This window comes from Chiloscyllium plagiosum, unplaced genomic scaffold (genome assembly GCF_037043375.1).
Source record: "Chiloscyllium plagiosum isolate Xiang-an unplaced genomic scaffold, Cpla_swu_hap1 HiC_scaffold_17, whole genome shotgun sequence".
NCBI classification, from domain to species: domain Eukaryota; kingdom Metazoa; phylum Chordata; class Chondrichthyes; order Orectolobiformes; family Hemiscylliidae; genus Chiloscyllium; species Chiloscyllium plagiosum.
In genome coordinates, this window is record NW_028270155.1 from 33,974,408 (window position 1) to 33,996,673 (window position 22,266).

The 22,266-nt window shown below is 38.2% G+C and overlaps 1 protein-coding gene across 3 annotated transcripts in view; it reads right to left on the reverse strand.

Moving 5' to 3' along the window:
- Positions 1 to 16,673: 16,673 nt before the first annotated feature.
- zfpm1 (zinc finger protein, FOG family member 1) overlaps positions 16,674 to 22,266 on the reverse strand; it is a 272,580-nt gene continuing 266,987 nt past the window's right edge. For all 3 annotated transcript variants that reach the window (XM_087995823.1, XM_087995822.1, XM_087995824.1), the window contains one exon: positions 16,674 to 21,951. In XM_087995823.1, coding sequence (XP_087851949.1) covers positions 19,451 to 21,951 — 2,501 coding nt within the window. In that variant the 3' untranslated portion in view covers positions 16,674 to 19,450. The remainder of the gene's footprint in view (positions 21,952 to 22,266) is intronic.

Sequence of the window (22,266 nt, forward strand, 5' to 3'; positions counted from 1 at the left end):
CTGGAAAGGCTTCCGTGCATTCTGATTATGAATAAGGCAATGTAGCCATTCATGGAAAATTTCCCATTGTGTTGTTAATTATTGTATGCTATTCTTTGAACTGATATATATTAGATTGGATTAGATTACCTAACAAGTCCACACGGACACTCCGAAGAGTAACCCACCCAGACCCATTTCCATCTGACTAACACACCTAACACTATGGGGCAATTTAGCGTGGCCAATTCACCTGCCCTGCTCATCTTCGGACTGTGGGAGGAAACCGGAGCACCTGGAGAAAACCCACGCAAACATGGGGAGAATGTACAAACTCCACACACACAGTCACCCAAGGCTGGAATTGAACCTGGGACTCTGGTGCTGTGAGGCAGCTGTGCTAACCACAGAGCTACCAATTTATCACAAATATTATAAGGCATGATGTCTTCAATCAATTGAGCAATCAACTGATGTTCAGATTTCAAAAATAATTTGTTTTTCTTAATATAGACAGAAAGTGAGTTATTTCAGGAGGGATATTCCTACTTGCCTTGCCTTTTACATTAATTCCTCTCAAAGGCATTTTTCCAGCAGAGAATATCAAATAATTACTGATGTGAGTATATTCATAAACATTAGTGGACAAGGTAGATTACTTGCTGAAGTAATGATTGTTGTGGAATCTCTGTCATACATTATTACACCATGGGGTGGCAATGTTGCTCTACACACATCCCATCCTCACTGCGTCTTTATGTCGAAGACATTTAACAAAGTTGTAAAGTTTGTACATTAACAAGTTAAAATGTAGATGTGTTGGCTGCAAACTCTTATATCAAGATGTTGAAGCTTTTTAAATAGCATTAACCCTCGACCCTTTTGCTTGCTTAGAATTCCACACACAATCCACAACGACCTAATCCAAACATTCCAGCCTCAACCTCTCAGAATATAATAGAGCAAAGAAATTAATCCCAATTATAATACATTGTCCTACAAATGATATTAATATCGCCTTGATATGAGTCAAACAGACTAAACTCTAAATACTTTCTTACTTTCTTACTGTAAAACCCAAAATCAATATTTGACAAACATAAATTAGAAGGCAAATTATGGTTAATTATAAACTATAATTTTTACATTATATGGCAGATCCAAATGAAAGATGTTATGAGCCTACAGATCATCAAAGCCTGTCACAAAATTCCACCAGAAGTCTTTCCCTCAGTAAAGTATTTCAGCTTGTCTCCGTCTAACAGCTCTGCTGATGCTCAGCCCACAGCAGTGTACAATCAAGTCAGGTTTCATGGGCATGGTCTTTACCAAAAATGGAACACATCTGCAGAACTGCTTGACTTAGCCTGGATAACGTAGATGTACTAATATTATCTCTTAATTATTTAATTAACACTGATGTGTAATCTCGCTGAATACTTTTGCAGTCCAACTCCCTTGATACAACCAGTCCTGCTAGTACACTCCCAGTTGTTATCCTGAGTGCTCACAAGTGCCAAGTTGAGATTTAGCCACAGTGCAATTGAAGGCTACTCCAGCAAATTCTCTCAAATAGGCTTGTGCATTGTTAGAACTATTGTGTGGAACAGGGCTCTTGGCAATTGACCAATTTTAAATTAGGTTGATCAGTAGACTTACTAGCTGATTTAAGTGCACCTAACTCATTTGTGGTTGGTATGCAATCATGTCACTGTTTTTGGCAGAAGCTGAACTTTTCTGTATTCTCAGTTAAATGTATTCAAGCAGAGGGAATATAATTTTTGTCTTCAGTTTTATGGTGACAGATTCCTTTTCCACTAGTTCAACAACTTTATGTTAAGGTTTTACATGAAGGTTGGTTTTAACAATAAACTTAATGTCGTAAGGTGATTTTCATTTCACTAACACTAAATATACTGTTTAATTCTTGCACCTGCTTTTACTTTTCTTCAGGATATTAGGTTGCTATGAGACACCTTTGAGGCGTTTATCTAGTGAAAAATAAATGCTTCTAAAATATAGATCAAGTAGAAATGAAATGCAAAGAATACTGACTCCTACCCTGATTCTCAAGTGACTCCTACTCATACACAAAAAAACTTCACAGAGAAACAGGCAATGGCCTAATGGTATTATCGCTGGAGTATTAATCCAGAAACCAGGTAATCACTAAACAAAAAAAACAAGAAGAACTGTGGATGCTGGAAATCAGAAACAAAAGTGACCCTTTCTTCAGAAGGTTCTAAAGAAGGGTCACTGGATTGAAATGTTAACTCTGACTTCTCTCCACAGATCTGTCAGAACTGTGTTTTTCCAGCAATTTCTGTTTTTGACTCAGATAATTGTCTGGGGACCCATGTTCAAATCAGCTGGTGGAATTTTAATTCAAGAAAAATCTGGAATTAAGAGTCTAATGATGGCCATTGTGGATTTTCAGAATAACCCATCTAGTCACGATATCTTTTAGGGAAGGAAACTGCCTTTCCTACCTAGTCTGGACTACATGTGATTCCAGACTCTTAACAATGTGGTTAACTCTTTAACTCGGGGATGAACAATAAATGTTGGCCTCAACAGTGGTACTCTCATCCTGAATGAAGGAAGTAAAGCACTAAAACAAGACATAATGGACAAATAACAATCATAGTATTGTGAAAGATGTTACACTGATTTTATTTTAAATTGGAAAAACCTTCACTTTGGGACATTAGAAGTTTTAGTCAGAGAAACAAATACCACCTGAAATGTAGAAACAAATAGACATGACTATACTGAAGGATATTCATTAAAATAATATACATTAAATGACAATTACTTACATTTTTATGACACCTTTAAACTTGTTAAATAAATCAAGACACTTCAAAAGAGCATGGGCAAGTATTTGGATATTGCAATGGTCCTCATGCTTTTGAGGATAAAGAATCATCTTTTGTGTGGGGTGATGGCCTCTTGAAGACCTTACATGTGAGCTCTGATTTTTTTAAAAAAAAACTGGGTTTTGTGAATGATCATGTGATCATTAGTGGTTAGCACTGCTGCCTCGCAGCACCAAGGACATAGGTTCGATTCCACCCTCAGATGACTTGCTGTGTGGAATTTGCACATTCTCCCCGTGTCTGTGTGGGTTTCCTCTGGGTGCCTCCCACAATCCAAAGGTTAGGTAGATTGTGTGGGTTAGGTGGATTGGCCATATTAAATTGCCCAGGATGTGCAGGTAAGGTGGATTAACAGATACCGAGGACTGCAGATGCTGGAGAGTTAGAGTTGATAAAGTGTGGCACTGGAATAAAGCACATCAGATCAAGCAGCATCTGAGGAGCAAGAGAGTCAATGTTTCAGGCATAACCCTTCAACAGGTGAGGAGCCATGTGAAATGCAGACTTACAGGGATAGGGTGGAGGAGTGAGTCTGTTTTGGATGTTCTTCAGAGGATCGATATGGATTCAACGTGCTGAAATACCAGCTCCACACCGTAGGGATTCTATGATTAGGTTGCTGAGAGATGAACAACGGGAAAATAAAAGTCCACAAGTTAATTATTGGGATGAGTAGGTTCTTGAGGGCTGTTCTCTGTTCAAGCAAGCTTTTGTGGGGTGGGGGAGACTGCAGGGTTAGAACAGACTGGAATAAAGTAAACAATCCTTTCAGCAGAATATGGTTGAGGTTCTGGGTGTTAGCTGCAAGAATTGAGACTTCGGTCACCTTAAGGAATTTGCTGTTAACCATTTGAACTTTTGGAAAGCCAAACTGAGGAAAGTATGTATTTGGAAAAAAATTCCACTGTTGAAGAATATCAGAGCCAGAAGAGTTTTGACTGAAGGTGGCTGCACTCAAGTCATCAGAGATACATGTTGAATGGAGTTTTTGCAACCTCAGGATGGTATCAGGAGACTTTAAGGCACTCAATTACTGGAAGTAATTGTTATTTTATTAATTGACAGTTTGGAATGGAGAATAGTCACTATATTTAACTTTATAGTAATATATGGAATAATAGGGTGTGGAAAAGATTTATGAGGATTAAGTTCCCAATCCCTAAAACCAGTAATGTGGATTGGAGAAGTTAGGACTCCTTTTCTTGAAGAGGATGAGGCTCAGAAGAGAATCCATGAGGAGTCTGGATGGACTAAATAGGGAGAAGCTGTTCCCATTGATGAAGCGCTCAAGAATGAAGAGGCACAAATTTGAAGTAATTGGTAAAAGAAGCAAAGGTGAGATGAGAAAAAGCTTTGTCATGCATTGAATGGTTAGGAATGGATTGCATTGTCCCGGAGTATGTTCAATCTGAAGCACTATAGAAAGACTCCAGACCAGACATTACTGTACCTTTAAGATAGTTACATGAAGTCACGACATGCGAACTTGCAGTATCTATGTACCTGTTTGTCTGCAATCTCTGTGTAACGGAGTCAGTGTGGACTGTTGGTTGCCTGTGTGCAATGTTCAGTAACATCAATAAGCACAGAACCCAGATTGTGTATGTGCAGTCTGTAATATTATAACCTTGCAAATAATTTTGAAAATAAATTAAGACCTCTGTCTCACAATAACCTGATTCTTTGTGATATATGCACCCAGCTAACAAATTGCTAACCACAAATGGCATCAAGGTGGCAGTACATAGGTACTGAAATCTAATATCTAATCAACAATGTTCATTTCAATAAGTGCATGCTAAAGTCCGAAAAAGGTGATATCACCATGGCAGTTGTGGAAGGTCTTTGCTTACAGTCATTATTCTTCATCATCTGAGTGCAGAGGTGATGTTACAATTCCAATCAAGACTAAAGTGTTGCAGCCAAACTGAAGTTTGCAAACTCTACTGAAGACCAGTGATTACTTCCTCTCTTTAAAAGGTGCAGGGCTGCTGCTTTTTAAACAAATAATAGCATTTAAAAATGAGAGATAGTCACTAGCTTAAAAAAAGACACTTCTAGAACAAAATATAGCAACAATAAACAGTGAAAATAAGTTTGCTACATTTAAAAGGCTTACATTGTGTCCAGTTGTCAGTTGATCTGCCATTCTATTCTACCAAAAGGGTACAAAAATGATTTTAAAAAAGTCATGAGACATCTCTCTATTTTGTTGTGTTACCTACATGCAACAACCTGCTATTCCAAGCCTGAGCTCTTAATTGGGCAGCAACATACAACCCATTTATTGGCCTAGCATTAATAAGAGCATCAATCAATGCTAATGTTACATCGACCATGTAAATCACATCAGTCAAAATGAGATGTGTAAATTTATGACTTTTTTTATGGCGAAGAATAATTCTGATTATTGACAATTTTATTGAATTTCCTTTTGTGTAACAAATCAAAGATACCACACTTGCAACAGTTGCTGACACATCCACTCAACAAATCACATCCAATAATGATCCTCACTAGTGCACGCTTGCAATCCGTGCAGGAAAGAGTGTGAAATTTATTACCTCTTCTCCTCACTACCCTGTGGAATGGTCTTGCTGAACACATTGAACGATCATGGATTTTACACTATGAGCAATGTAAAGTGACTTGCTGAGATGTTGCAACAGCCATGTTAAGTCTACCCGCTTTCATGTTTGGGAGCAGATCCACCACCCAACCAGTTGTCAGGGACAGAGATGAAGACCTTCCTTGAGGAGAGATGTAACTGCATTAGAGGCAGTTTAGAGAAGGTTCACAAGATTGATTGCAGAGATGAGGAGTTTGATTTATGAAGAAAGATTGAGTAGCTTTGGTCTATACACTGTAGAGTTTAGAGGAATGGAGGTCTACAAATGCTGAAGGGCATTGACAATGTAGATACAGGCAAGATGTTTCCTCGTGGGGCAATGCAGAATGAAAGGTCATATTTTTAGGATAAGGGGGCTAGCAGATTAAAAGTAGAAATGAGAAATTACTTCTCTCAGAGGGTTGTGCATCTGTGAAATTCACTACCTCAGAGGATAGTGGATGCTGAGACTTTGAGCAAATTTCAAGAGGTGGAGGACAAAATTTTAATTAGCAATGGGTTGGAGGGTTATGGAGAATGGACAAAAAATTGGAGTTGAGCTGAGCTGAGATCAGCCATGATCGTATTAAATGGTGGAGCAGGATGGAGGGGCTGAATTGCCCACTCCTATTCTCGTTCACATGCTAAGGAATGAAGTTTTTGGCAAAGTGCAAGGTAATGGCCATGGTCTTTCAATTATTTATTTAGAAGAAATCCTTGCTCTTCCAATACTGGAAAACAAACAAAAAGTCTAACAGAGGGACACTGGAGAGATTGGAAGAATTGACAAGTGACATCAGTGTATGTATGAATTTTGATGGTGTGGTTTTGAATTAAGTCACAGAGGGGCAGAATGTAGCTGTGAAAGATGAGGAATGTTGAGATCCTTCGGGATTTTGTGTGCGCCAGGATCTGTTCCAGCAGCATATGGGGAAGATTATTGAAAACATACCTAGACGTGTTTGCATGGCTGATATATCACAGTCACGTGTCAGCCAGAGACAGAGTATGACCACAGCCTTCCACTCCGGATAGCAAGCAGTGCAACATGTGTTGGCATTTTTATAGGATGAATTGTCAGGTCAATGTCAGCTGATTGGAATTTTTCAGATCCATTTACATTGCCCATAAAGTTCAGGCAAGATTGGGGATGTTAAACAAATCCCAAGCCACAGGATAAGGAGTCTGTGACATTGTCTTGGATTTTTAAAATTTCCTTTCACCACATAGAGTCATAGAGATGTACAGCACGGAAACAGACCCTTCAGTCCAACCCGTCCGAGCCGACCAGATATCCCAACTCAATCTCGTCCAATCTGCCAGCACCTGGTACATATCCCTCCAAACCCTTCCTATTCATATACCCATCCAGATGCTTTTTAAATGTTGCAATTGTACCAGCCTCCACCACTTCCTCTGGCAGCTCATTCCATACACGTACCACCCTCTGCGTGAAAAAGTTGCCCCTTGGGTCTCTTTTATATCTTTCTCCTCTCACCCAAAGCCTATGCCCTCTAGTTCTGGACTCCTCCACCCCAGGGAAACGACTTTGTCTATTTATCCTATCCATGCCCCTTATGATTTTATAAACCTCTAGAAGGTCACCCCTCAGCCTCTGATGCTGCAGGGAAAACAGCCCCAGCCTATTCAGCCTCTCCCTATAGCTCAAATCCTTCAACCCTGGCAACATCCTCGTCAATCTTTTCTGACCCTTTCAAATTTCACAACATCTTTCCGATGGGAAGGAGACCGGAATTGCACGCGATATTCCAACACTGGCCTAACCAATGTCCTGTACAGCTGCAACATGACCTCCCAACTACTGTACTCAAATCTCTGACCAATAAAGGAAAGTATACCAAACACCTTCTTCACTATCTTATCCAGCTGCATTTCCATTTTTCAAGGAGCTATGAACCTGCACTCCAAGGTATCTTTGTTCAGCGACACTCCCTAGGACCTTACCATTAACTGTATAAGTCCTGCTAAGATTTGCTAACCCAAAATGCTTACTTCGCATTTATCTAAATAAACTCTATCTGCCACTTCTCAGCCCATTGGCCCATCTGATCAAGATCACGTTGTAATCTGAGGTAACCTTCTTTGCTGTTCACTACACCTCCAATTTTGGTGTCATCTGCAAACTTAATAACTATACCCAACTATATTCTCACATATTCCCAACTTTCCTGAAAAGATATCTTTGCTGAGATGTTATCTCAAAAGGTCATTTCCAACATGTGGCTAAATGACAATCTATACACCTTTGATTCTCTTAACATTTCCCAATAAAATCTTGTTTACTGAAATACTATTAACCAGGAGAGAGACGATTCTGGAAGTAGATGGATTGCAAAACGCCCTAGCCACCTGCCTTTTGCAAGATGGAATACCAATTGCTTTTGTTTAAACAAACCAATCCAATATAGAGCATGAGACATTTTGGCTCTGTGATTGACGTCATCCAGTTTCATATCTACTTACTCAACATGAAATTCACCATGGAAACAGACCAGAAGCGACTGATAATGATTGAGTGATGATGCTGAGTGACAGCAACATAACCAAACTGTCAGCCAAAAGCAACAGAGGATAACACATTACCAGATGGCTATAAGATCACCAGCTCAGTAAAAATGATAAAAACTCCAAAGCATTATATCAAAGTCTGAATTTTTACTCTTGTTAATTGCTTTTACATGCCTCTATATTTACTGAATTGACATATACGGTACCTATATACAAATGATGTATCTGTATTTGGAATTCTTCTTCATTGGAAAAAAAGGGTTGTAACGGTATGTCTTGCAGACATTATATACATTTGAGAGACATGCTCAAGATGTCTTCACATGGTGTGACTTAATAGTGTGAAGGCCTCAGTCTGTATTTTACTGATTCATCTTGCAACACAACATGTTGAGAGAAATATGCTACAGTATATCTGAACTGCTTAACTTAAGCCCAGACATTAAACGCCTGTAATTATAGTGTACACATGAAATACCAGGTATTGTAATAAAAGTTCATTGAATTCTTGAGTACTGTGACTCGTGTCTCACTTGTACATTACAGGAGCCAACATATGTCTCAGCTCATAACAGTTGAAGATCATCAGCTATAGCATCACTCAAATGCCATGAAATTATGAAGAAAAAACATTTGAAAAATTAAACATAAAATACAATTTAAACCATTTAAAAATCAATGATCTGCATGCCAATTTTTAAAGAATCTTGAATGTGAAAAATATTTAAATTATTTGAAAAAAATCCCTTAAATGTCATGTAAATTATGCTTTCAGTCCCAAATGGATGTATTACAAATTGTACAAAGCTTTTAGCTTAACATTATAAATAGCAATCAATTTTTCGACATTGCTTATGGAATTACAATGCTGGGTCTTACTGATCATGTATATAAGGCTTCTGGAATTCTGCTCACATTGTCAAAGGTTGAAAGATGTTTCTCCCCATCACAGAAAAGCTCAAAACATCATCGTAAATGTGCAGTGTATGTTAATGGCCATTTGTATTCTTGTTTGTCTAATCAGCTTTCTCACATTTGGACATTATAGTGACATTGGCCTTGCACAAAAATTAGTGACCAATGTGCCGAGGGGGGTGGTGGGTGGGTGGTGGAGCATCCACCAGTACACAATTGGTTTCTGTGTGCATGCAGCTCATTTCTTTGATTCATGGCACGGTGGCTCAGTGGATAGCACTGCTGCCTCACAGCACCAGGGACCTAGGTTTGATACCAGCCGTGGGTGACTGTGTGGAGTTTGCACATTCTCCCCGTGTCTGCGTGGGTTTCCTCTGGATGCTCCTGTCTTCTCCCACAATCAAAAGATGTGTATGCCAGGTGAATTGGCTATGCTAAGTTGTCCATAGTGCTCAGAGATGTGTAGTGTAGGTGAATGAGTCAGAGATAAATGTAGGGGAATGGGTCTGGTGGGATACTCTGAGGGTTGGTGTGGACTAGTTGGGCTGAAGGGCCTGTTTCCACACAGTAGGGATTCTAATTCTGAATTTATTCACTTGCTATTATCCTTGACCTGATTTGTGACAAGTAATTCAAATCGTAACAAAGCTGCTATATTTTAATAATTTTTCAAATAAATTATCACTGCTAGTTCCTTTCCATCCGCTTCCACATTTGTTTTCCTTATTTACAGTGACTTTGAGATATCCCTATGTGAACGCACCTATACAAATACACATTGATAATGTAAACGTCTGTTGCCTTGAATATTGGAGCAGATTTTACTTATACGAATAAAATTGGATCACCTAAATGACCAAGATATACCCTTCACCCAGTTTTTTGCCTTTGTTGTATGGATGTAAACCAATATAGGACAGGGTATAGGACAGGATCATCTTCAATTTATTGCAGGAACCATTGGGATAGACAAAAGGTTTCTCCCCATAAATTTTAAATGTTCTCTCTCCTTTCAGGGGAGGCATGTCTTACCATGGGGTGAATCTCAGAAGGTGGTGCATTTACATTGACTTTTCACAATATTGGACTTTTATATGTTATGTAAAACACAGTCAAAACTGTAGGACTGGTTTGTTTTATGGATATTTTGTGTCTTTGTTTTATGTTTTGGCAAATAGGGTTAAGGAGAATCCAAAGGGTTTTCATAAATACGTTAAGGACAAAAGGGTAACTAGGGAGGGAATAGGGCCCCTCAAAGATCAGCAAAGTGGCCTTTGTATGGGGTTACAGGAGATGGAGGAGATATTAAACGTATATTTTGCATCAGTGTTTACTGTGGAGAAGAACATGGAAAATATAGAATGTGGGGAAATAGATGGTGACGTCTTGAAAAATGTCCATATTACAGAGCAGTGGTACTGGATGTCTTGAAATGCATAAAAATCGATAAATCTCTAGGACCTGATCAAGTGTACCCTAGAACTCTATGGAAAGCTAGGGAAGTGATCCCTGGGCCCCTTGCTGAGACTTTTTAAAAAATCATCGATAGTGACAGGTAAGGTGCCAGAAGATTGGAGATTGGCTAACGTGGTGCCACTATTTAAGAAAGGTGGTAAGGAAAAGCCAGGGAACTATAGACTGGTGAGCCTGACATCGGTGGTGAGCAAGTTGTTGGAGGGAATCCTGAGGGACAGGATGTACATGTATTTGGAAAGGCAAGGACTGATTAGGGATAGTCAGCATGGCTTTGTGTGTGGGAAATCATGTCACTAATGAAGAGGATTGATGAGGGCAGAGTGGTGGACGTGATCTATATGAACTTCAATAAGATGTTTGATAAGGTTTCTCATGGGAGACTAGTTAAATGGTTAGATCACATGGAATATAGGGAGAAGGCATCACTTGGATACAGAATTGGCTCAAAGATAGAAGACAGAGGATGGTGGTGGAGGGTTACACTTCCGTCTGGAGGCCTGTGACTGGTGGAGTGCCACAAGGATCACTACTTTTTGTCATTTATATAAAGGATTTGGATGTGAACATAGGAGGTAGAGTTTGTAAGTTTGTAGACAACACCAAAATTGGAGGTGCAGTGGACAGAGGAGGTTACCGCAGATGACAACGAGATCTTGATCAGATAGGCCAATGGACTGAGAAGTGGCAGATAGAGTTTAATTTAAATAAATGCAAGGTACTGCATTTTGGGAAAGCAAATCCGAGCAGGCCTTATCCACTTAATGGTAAGGTCCTAGGGAGTGATCCTGAACAAATACCTTGGAATTCAGATTCATAGCTCCTTAAAAATGGAGTCTCAGGTAGATAGGATAGCGAAGGAGGCAATTGGTATGCTTTCCTTTATTAGTCAGAGTATTCAGTACAGGAGTTGGGAGGTCACGTTACAGCTGTACAGGACATTGGTTGGGCCACTTTTGGAATACGGTGTGCAATTCTGGTCTCCCTGTTATAGGAAGGATGTTGTGAAACTTGAAAGGGTTCAGAAAAGATTTGCAAGCATATTGCCTGGGTTGGAAGATTTGAGCTATAGGGAGAGGTTGAATAGGCTGAGGCTGTTTTCCCTGGAGTGTCGGAGGCTGAGGGGTGACCTTATACAGATTTATAAAATCATGAGGGGCATGGATAGGATAAATAGACAAATTCTTTTCCCTGGGCTGAGTGAGTCCAAACCCACAGGGCATAGGTTTAGGGTGAGAGGGAAAAGATTTAAAATGGACCTAAGGGGCAACATTTCCATGCAAATGTTGGTGTGTGTATGGAATGAGTTGCCAGAGGAAGTGGTGAAAGCTGATACAATTACAGCATTTAAAAGGCATCTCGGATTAGATTAATAGGATATCTGGTTGCATGGACAAGTTGGACCAAAGGGTCTGTTTCCAGACTATACATCTCTACGACTCTATATCGAAACAGTAAAAAAAAGACAGCAAATTGATGCAAAAGTAAAATACTGCCAATGATGGAACTAATCAATTTTAAAGATTGCTGGAAATATTGAGCAGGTCAGACAGCATCGCTGGAGACAGAAACAGAGTTAGATAGGTAAAACTTCATCAAAACATTAGTGGTTCTGCAGTTGAAAATGTATGTCGCTAATGCACACAGCTAGTCTGTGGGCCATCCCCATTGGGTTACAGGCAGCAGCTCATGAATAAACTTTCATTGGGATTTTCATTAAGAAGCTTGGCAGCTCAGCAGAGCTACTGGGAATAGCTATGGAACATAGGAGCCATGCAGCTTGAAGAATCAGCAAAAAAAAAAGAACCAATAGCATGCTAGAGGGAAACCCTTGGGAGGCTATTGACAGCACATCCTTTGAATAAAATAATTTATTTCTACCTTATCACTGCAGTCAGCTGGTTGCTTCCCCACCTGGATTGAGAGGTTGTGGGTGTGGGAAACTCATGGCCTAGTAAAATGACAATTAGAGGACAATTTAAGTATTAAATTTGCTTCCCAGCTCCTTAAGGCTTGAAGATGGTTCAAAGCCAATTGCATCATCAGTAATATTCCCCAATGTTGGGGCATGGCCTGAGATTTGATCTACATCTATTTCTATCTCCAGTCTCCACTGCAATGATTCACTCTTGGGCGGGACAGTAAAACATTGTGCAAGATTTCAGGGTAGTTATTGGTGAACAGAATACAAAACATCTGATCTTTTTAACCAAAGGTACATATTTCTTTTTATTTCCCACATTGTTATTCTCCCTCATTTCCTATTTAGTAGGGATCGGTGGAAGTAATAGCAAACTCCTATTGATGCAGGGAAAAAAAAAGAATCACTGTAATAAACAGTTTTAAATACATGGAAGGAAACTTGGGATTATTTTGAGTTGCATGAGCAATTGATGGGATCTGCAGTATTAGACTGGGTGGGCCTGCAGCCTCGCATGATTTAATACACATTTGCTGCCAAGAAAGTAAATTTGCCAAAATCTTTACAGCTTGAACAACAAACTAAATAATTACAACTGCAAATCTGTCGCCCAAAAACAATATTTTATTCAGTAGTTAATTTATCAACAGAGTGGGCTGCCATTGGTCATTGCATAACTGTTCAGAAAGGACAATTATATAACTGTTTTGTGCAACAGTCGGAGGAGAAGATAATTAGCAACAAAGCTAAACAAAACAGCATGATTCATCAGCATGTGACTAGCAGGTAACAGATAATTTATCCAATACTTTTTGGAACTTTATAAATTTGAAGTTTCACAAAATTGTTGGAAGAAAAACCAAATTACCGATTCACATAGTTACTTGAAATGAGGCCAAAAACTGGCAACTGATAGGGTCATGGTGAAAATCACAGGCATGATTTTCTACCTTTCTAAGGCAAAGCGTTGCTGAATCAATTCCACATCTTATTGCCCAGAGAACAAATTCAGACAACCTGAGTACGTTTGCTCTCATCTTGAATTGACAAGTCTTTTTTAATCTGATTTCTGCTATGACTAACGTCTGTTTGCTCCATTAAACATAGCCCCACATGGATTGGAGGAGATGTTCTTCAACAGCTAGGAAGATTGGGTTTCTTAAATGTCCTACAGTGTTGAACTGCTGCATTCTTCAATTTCTGCTGGTCTATTTCCTCTCCATGGGTAACCTGATTGACAGGTTAGAGGTTTGCCAGCTAGGGAAGTATAACATACAAGACCACAGCTGAGGATAACATGTGGATGGAGTAGATGTGTGAGTAAAAGAGTGAGATGATGGTGCTAAGAGGAGGAAACCCTTTCGTTTTTCCTGTTCCACAAGCAGGTCTTATAAAGAAACATACTTCATACATTCAGCCTCCAGGCATCATTTCTTCAGTTAAGGTTCCTAGGGTGTGGGAAACACAGCTAACAGGAGTTTAAAAATTGAATGACTATAAAATGATGGCAGAGAGCCCTGTTATTTAATTGATGAATAAGCCTGGAGCAAACGGGTTGGTAGGTGACCACTCATTCCTACACAAAGTCAAAGTTCATAGCTTTAGTTAGGCTGGCCTCTTTGAATTTTTGAATGTAATCTCTGGTCCAATCTCATGTCACTTCTTTTAAGCGGAAATTCAGCCCTTTGTTCTCAAGGGTTATAACTGAGAATCTATCAGAGATCCGACTTCTGGACATAATCACTCCATTTGTATGTACCAGGAAAACCCACTGTGCCTAAAAATACATTTAACCTGGTCAGACATCCTGAGTGGTGCTTCCACACACCTAATAGGTGTTAGTCCATTAACCAATAACCATCTGCTTACTTATCACTTCCTTACGGAATCCTAGGAACCTAATCTAAACCATATGTGAAAAGCATCACATAGAATATATTCCCATGGGCAAAAGTATTATTTCTGGCTTCAGTATATTCAGCAATTATTAGTTGCTCCACATAAGAATTGTTATTTTGATACACTTGTCAATATTCCTTTTGGAGCAACAAATGACCAGGATTAACATCTCCCATACCCTTCTCATTTTTAACCTTCGATTTTATTTTCCATGCCTCTGTTTTCTGCTGCATTGTGAGTAGCACCTGGAATTGGTAAGAAGAATTTGTGAATGACTTCTTGAGCATTCTTCTCAGTCTTTTTTTCCCTATCTTTATCCAACTAATTGCAGGAAGACTATGAATGATCGGGTAGAATGGGAAAAAATTTACAAATGAAGTTGAACATCGCTAACTTTGGTTGGAAGAGATGTCAATCATTTTTTGTGTTTTGGGCGGGGGGGACAGATTTGCAAGTCTCATTGGAGGGACAGAGAGATCGTGGCCATCAATTGCAAGAAATTGCACTACAGGTTATAAAGGCCAATAAATAGTGATCCTTACACAAGATTTTATTCTGAGAGGGATAGGACTGAAATGTGGGGAAGCTGTACTAAACCTGTTATCAATTGTTGCATTAGGTTCTGGTCACTAGTTTATCAGGCTTGCAGGTACAGGACAGAATGCAGAGAATATTCACAACAACGATGTCAGAAATGTGCTGGCATATGCGTGAGCAAAGGATTGACATGATGAGTTACTTGGCTTTTCCAAAAAGGCTGATGAATGACCTAATAAGGTCTTCAAAATAATGAAATGTTTTGCTTAAGTTGATATAAAACAAATTTATCCTTGCAGGCAACAGTATAACTTGAAGCTTTAAGATAGTCACCAAAAAATTAAATAAGGAATTTTGAAAAACCTTTTTTTAAACTTAGATGAGGGTGTTAAGAGTGTGGAATTTACAGTGAACTGTACATTATTGATGTACTTTAGGGGAAATGAAGCAAGCATATGAAGGAGAAGGGAATGGACTAATATAATGGTAGATGCAGATGACAAACGATAGGAGGTTGGAGTGGAACATTGGTTCAGCTGAATGGCCTGTCTATGTGAACTACAATCTTTTGTCAATTTTTCACTGCGAGGAAGCAGGGAGGGGAGGCTGCATATGTCTCGGCAACTTGGTGAATGTAAGATGTATTAATCCTCGACTCTCATTTCTGTCGACTGGCCCTTAAAATTCACTCAAACTATTTACCAAAATTATCTGCTAAGTGTTCCTTCAACCTTCATAACTGTCTTGAACTGACTTACTCCCATGTGTTCCTCAAAAAGGTCAATCAAAGATCAATACTCTATATTACAACCAGACAGTTTTAAAACATGCTCCTTAAATCAGTGTATTTTGCTTTATTATGCACAAATACTGCACAGTAATAAGAACAACAAGCCTACCACATGATACCAGACAAATAACTTTACCAGTTCCAACAGTTGAGCAAATCCTTCTTGGAATAAATAATTTGTCTTAGTGAAGAGCAACACAGAATGGATGCCATTTTAAGATGTGAAAATACCAGAGTTAGTAGTGACCTCATTCATAACATACAACTGATTTTCATGAGTTATGCAATATAATGGGACTTATATAAGCAAAAAGGTATTCTCAGTTTATCTGCAATAATGAATGGTCTATTAACACTCTACAGAAACAAAAGTCAGTCCTCTGGCTTAGCAAACTATTGCCCCTATAATTTACAATTTATAGCAATAATTTTTGAATTATTTTGAGAAAGCAATGAATGGGCTTGGGAAAATTGGCAATTTGCATCTTTAAGTCATTGATGCATTCTAAATAAGGCTTACCTTTAACATAAGAATCTTTTTGAAAAGCCCTATTTTACAAGAAAACCTTAACACACATTGATTAATTACCTACTCATTCCTTTTCATCAATGCTTCAATCCCTTATATTGACATTTCACAATGTGTAATGTCAGGCATATCACTTTCTCTTAAGTACTATAAAATTTAGAAGAATGAAGTCATTAGTAGAAAATGGCTTATTTTAGATTTTCAGTAAAATCAAGATTTTAAAAATTTCCATATCTGCACCTCTGCCCCACTCCCACCGTTCCACGTTTATATAGTGTCCTTTACCAATTACTTCATGAAACAAACTGTGCTTAACTCTCGAAGAAATGGGTGTTATGAATGAATTCTAAAAAGTACAATTACATTGTCATTCCCTCCATATTCAAAGGGCATCATATTAAATCAACCTATCCCGTCCAATTTTCAAGTAGAATAAAACACAGTCACAGGGAATACTTTGTCCATGGAAAAGTTGCACTTCATTGACATTATGTACTGAATGTGGCATTGTCCCTTCAAGCGAAAGTGCAATTTATTTTGTCTTAAGACAGATACTAATTCAGAGAGAAACATAATATACAAAAGGACTCACACAGACAAGAGAGGCATTTTAGTGCTTCACATGTCCCACTGGACAATTTATTAGCATGCATAGCTCAAACTAGAGTGTAGGGGTCAATTCCTAATTGGAAATTAAGAATGACATTCAATTTAACAACATGATCAGTCTCAGAAATGGTTAAATCGCTGAAGGCAGCTTTCAACAAAGAGTTGAAAGTTATTGGTCACTATAGTAGGCAAATTCAGAGAGGTATAAAAGTGCTGAATTTAAACATAAATATCCTGTAAATAGGTTTGAAACTACATCGTTCAGCAAAATTTATACAATACAGTGCAAAAGTGTAAAAATGGATTTAGTAAACTGAACATCCATTAGCACTGCTTTGGAGAGGGAGATTTATGCCAAGGTTTATTCCACAGATTATCATAGTAAACACTGCTCTACAATATAAATAAATTAACAGCACCTTCTGGAAAAGTAAAAAAACTTGTATTTCATAAAGTCTTAGAAAGACACACGTGCAACCAAAGCATAGCTTTTCCGATTACATAGGAACAATCATGCAAACAGCAAAAGTTTCAGAGACCGTATACCTTTTGTTTGATCCAACTTCATTTCAATGTCATTGTTTTCATAAATCTTCATAAAATATTTTCAGTCTACAAACTGTATAGTTACCATATGTGTTTTATTGAATTTAGAGAACGTAACAATCTTTTGGATGAATAAAGTATGAATGATGGTTAAAATTATACCACGACATACCTCCAAATAGACTTTCAAGGCATTGTAGGTAACAGTCTACAGGTGAAATATTTGGTCAGTAACATGTTTTGACCCAAAAGAAAGAAAATTAATATGCCTGGGAGAACAGCAGATACTTGCTTGGTTCCACTGAATTTAAGTACAGACTTCCATTTTTGTGTCTAATTTTCCATCAACAGAGGAAAAATGAGTTTGTTTAATTTGAGCAGGGCATGACACTCATTGGCAGGGGTTGTGTGGGCTAGAAAGAGGGAAGAGGTGAAGAGAGAAATTCAAGTCAAGAGCTATCCCTGACACATGTACAATGAGCTGAATTGTGTCATTTTGTGCTCTCATTTCCATTATATTTAATCAGGTTGAACTAGCCCAGATGGGTTGATGCCTTCTCTTCCTCTTTTCATCCTGCTTTCCTCCCAATCAAATTTAAAAGTAAGATGAAATTTTTAATTTTGACAAATGCCACTGAACAAGCAACTAGCTCCTTTCTTCTAACATTGCACCTTTTGAATGAGCAACATAAAACACAATATTGATCAACAGTTATTCATGAAAATGAACATATTGATAAAGATTAGGAAACATTTACATTAAAGCACCAAGACACTATTCCATTCATTAAGCACACTTAATGTGCATCATAGCAATAAGCTTTATCTACAAATAATAAAATGCAAAGGAAAGGCAATTGAACCCAGGGTGCATTGAATCTACAGATCATGTACAATGAAATAATCCAAAGTAAATTCTTTTTCATAGCATTTACCAGTTAATTTGAGTCCTGTTGTGGTGAACAAAGCTCAAAAATAAAATAAATGCTGTTGTCAGCACATTTGTGTGTTAGCGCTGGCATTGCATGTAAACCCTGATAATAAATACAACACTAATAAATAAAAATTACAGATATTATGACAACTGAATGTACTGAAAGGAAGAATGATGGGTTTATCATGCACTAACTAAATAATTAGCAAGAGTATCACTAAATCTACACAAACTAGTTTTCAACTACTTTGCCCCCTAGTGATCGCTTTTCAATATTTCAGTAGTATTCAAATGTCAGTACTTGTGAGATAAAAATTGAGAGAGAAAGTGTGACTTTCAATATTTCTTAGGAGTCATATCCAAAATTTTGACTAGATTTACAAACACTGAATTTGTCACACTAAATTCTGGCCAATCTGCCTATCAAAGTCACGCCTCTCTAGAAATAAAGTACATCTAATAGTGAGAGAAGGTTCCAAATTCATGGCTGGAACAATATTTTTAATGTCATGGGATGTCCTGAACACAGAGAACACTGGAAGTTATATTTCATTAAAATTCCTTCAGAAGAGAGATATTCAACCAGCACTTGTTACATTACAGTGAATTTAACATGGGTTTCTTCAATATGTAAATTTGTGGGATGCTTTTAACTAAGCCGAACATTTCCTTTCTCATTTCATAATCTGCAGGCTACTCCCCCAGATGGAAGGAAGATTAGGTGCTAGATTGTCATAAAATGATTAAAGTATAACAGTTGTTTGTTTTGTTATAAACTCACCAAAAGGTTGCACATGGAATATTCTGAAAATGTTTCTGAAGAAAATCAGCATATAATTAATTTAATTTGGGAGATTAATATAAAAATATTATATTATTCAGCTGGTAAAAATGCCTCTTTCACACAGTTTCTTCAAAAGGAGCAGATTAAATACTAGGCCTGTAAACAGATGTGGAAGATCTAATTACAAACATATCCTCCATATTCAGTGCGTCAACTGAGAAAAGTACAATCTTTTAATGCACTTTACCAGCTAAGCATAGGAATTTAAAAATTATTCCAATTTAAGGGAGAAGTTAAGGGAGAGATTTTTATTCAACAAATGACTCTCCATCTTGGGCCACTTCAAACTACTTACTATGATTGGAATGTTGTTAACATTTGCAACACCAGAAACCAATGTTTTGTTTTCATGATTGTTTCTAAACTGTACAGCAAATGCACATAGACATTGAGGTGTTAGTTAATTTGTGCTAAAATTCAGAGCAAACATTCATGATACAGCTTGCAGATGCAAGAACTTATTTCACATGTTCTGCAGTATGAGAAGAACAGTAATACTTCTTGTGAGCTATAAAAGTTGAAAGACTACTGAACTTGATGTTGCACAAGCGACAGTATCTATGATTTCCATTCTGCACTGGGCTTGGAAGTGACATCGCTGTCTGAACAGATTTGTCAACATTAATTGATGGGCTGATCAATTTGAAGCCTGGGTTTCTTGGGCTGTCAGGCACTGATAATATTTTCAAAGCAACGTTAGGGGAGGATGTTATTAAAGGTTTAGGAGAGATGTTCTGCAAAGGACTTTCAGCTGAAGATTGGGAAGAGACAGATTCTCTTTGATCTTTGGCATTTGGAATATTCTTCAGTGTTTGCACACCTGACTTTAGAGATGGGGCAGGAACTCTCAAATTCTGAGGACTGATTTCAGAAATACTGTTTGTCATGAGTTTACCTTGTGATGAAATATCCTGCATGAAACCTTCAGTTGTGCGTCCAGTTGAAAGCTGCTTGAAATCATGTGTGTTCTTAAAATGATCAATAAGGTCTCCTTCAATTGGTCCATTAAGTGGGCAATAGGGACAAATGACTGAATGAGCACGCTGAGGTGCTGAGAAAGCCTTAACATGGGAGGATGACTGAGTCCCATCCTGCAAAACATCTGGACTATTGTGATATATTCCTGGAGAGTTGTTTGGAGTAATACAGCCATGTACTACATTTGGACTTTCTAAAATACATTTCGTGCTTATATCTTTCTTTTTCAATTCTTCTGTTTGTATCTGTGGCTGAGGGTCTGTAATTTCCATCCTATTTTTTTTAGCTTTTATTGTAGCAGAAGCCTGCATCTTTACTCTGGCAAGTTTCTCCACCTTACTGTGCTGAAGAGCAGTTGCAGAGCAGTAATACTTTTTGTGAGTAAGATAGTTTTCCACATTGTTAAAACTAATTTTGCAAGAGGTACATTCATGGTAGTCTGTTGAAAGATGAGAGGCTGGATTCAAAGGGGAAACATGAATCAACTGTTCTTCTTGAATATGAGGCTTTCTGCTAAGATCAATTGGTCCATCAACATCTGAACTTGAACTTGGTGATGATGTTGCACTGGACTGAGCTGTTAACATATATCCTGTTGACAGGGAAACAGAATCAGTTGACCTTGAAGAAAGTGAGAGAGCTTCTTGCTTAACTTTCAATGTTTCTACATTGTTAGATAGCCCAGTGCTTTGAAGACTGGCAGCTGAAGGACTATGGACAGATGCTTCATTTGGGGAAGGTGGAGGAAGAGGCTGATGACTAGGACCGTGAATCTCATACAACTTTCTACGTTTACGTGTACGCACAGTTTGCTGAAGGAATGCCACCTTTCCTCCATTTGGCCTACGAAGAGGAGGGTCATGTCTTGAAGCACAATATAAACGTTTGTGAACAACATAGGTTTCATGTCGTGTAAACCTTATATTGCAGGCTTCACAAATAGTTTTTGAAGGGTCATCATCAAATTCTTCAACAGAGTTGCTTGGACTTCGACTGCCTTCACTAAATCTACTTAGGCTTTCACCTTCAGATGAGGTATCCTTCATGGCACTGTCCTCAGTTTTTATTTCTGGTAGTTTGCTCTCAACATTTGATATCTTTAGGTCTCGGTCAGAATCAGTCTGTGAGGAAGAGGCCTGTTGGTTTTCCACTCCAGAAACTGGACTATGAGATAGTTGTTCAGTTCTACTTGTGGATGCAGAATCCTTTGCAGTCTCATCAGCAGCAGGATTGTCTACTTGCTGATGCCTGCTAGAACAGTAGAGCCGTTTGTGCACCAAATAGTTATTGATATTATTGAATGTAATATCACATTCATAGCATGTTGCTCCTTTTTGAATAGGTGCTCCTGCATAAAGAAGTGGATAATTGTTGACCCCTTGCTTTAGTCTGCTGTGGACCAGCTCAGACATCTTGGCTAAAATTTCTGAAGCTTGTGGAAATGTAGACGTTTCATGATTGAACATATAGGGTATTAGGACAGTGCCTTCTGGCATAACTGAACCTGTCCCGCAATGGACTGGGCTTGACGCTTGTGTTGGACTTGAACATTCAGATTTCACTTTTGCTATCAATGTACTTCTTGGTGAGGAAATACTGGAGGACCGGTCAGGAGTGGGATTTTCCTGGCTCTCCTCCATAGTCCTATCACCTTCACTTTCACACGGCAAGCTGAGAGGTTCCTCTTTGACTTTCACTACAATATTAAGCTCCTCAGGAACTTCTCTACTTAAAGCTGGAGATGCCCCATCATCTTCATCTTTTGTTTCCTCCATATTGTTCTGTAATTCATTAGCTTGATGAATTTCCATGTGTTTGGCTAACTCCACAGCATTTCTTAACTTCTTGTGGCATTGATTGCACTGAAATGTATCTTGTACAACATGCAATGAAATATGTTGTTGCAAGCTTGATTCAGAATCCCCAACATACTCACACAGGTTACATCTGAGGCTCAGGGAAGAATGTGCCACTTTCACATCTGGGATGAATAAATTATAAATAAAAATAAATCAATTTTTTCAGCTTAATTAACCTTCTAAACAGCATTTTTCAGTGACATTAATTCTACTCAGCTGATTAAACATAAGTTGGACGTATTTCAAAAACTCAGTGCTACTTGCTTCATGGTTAACAATGTTCATACTTGACTAGAAAATGAATGTTTTTCATCTTTTAGAAATAATTTTATAAAACTTTAATTCAGTAAATAATTAATTAAATAAATAAGGGACATATTCAGAAGGAACAAATTCAATAAATAATGCAAGCATTTGTCCTCTCATGCTGATGCCAA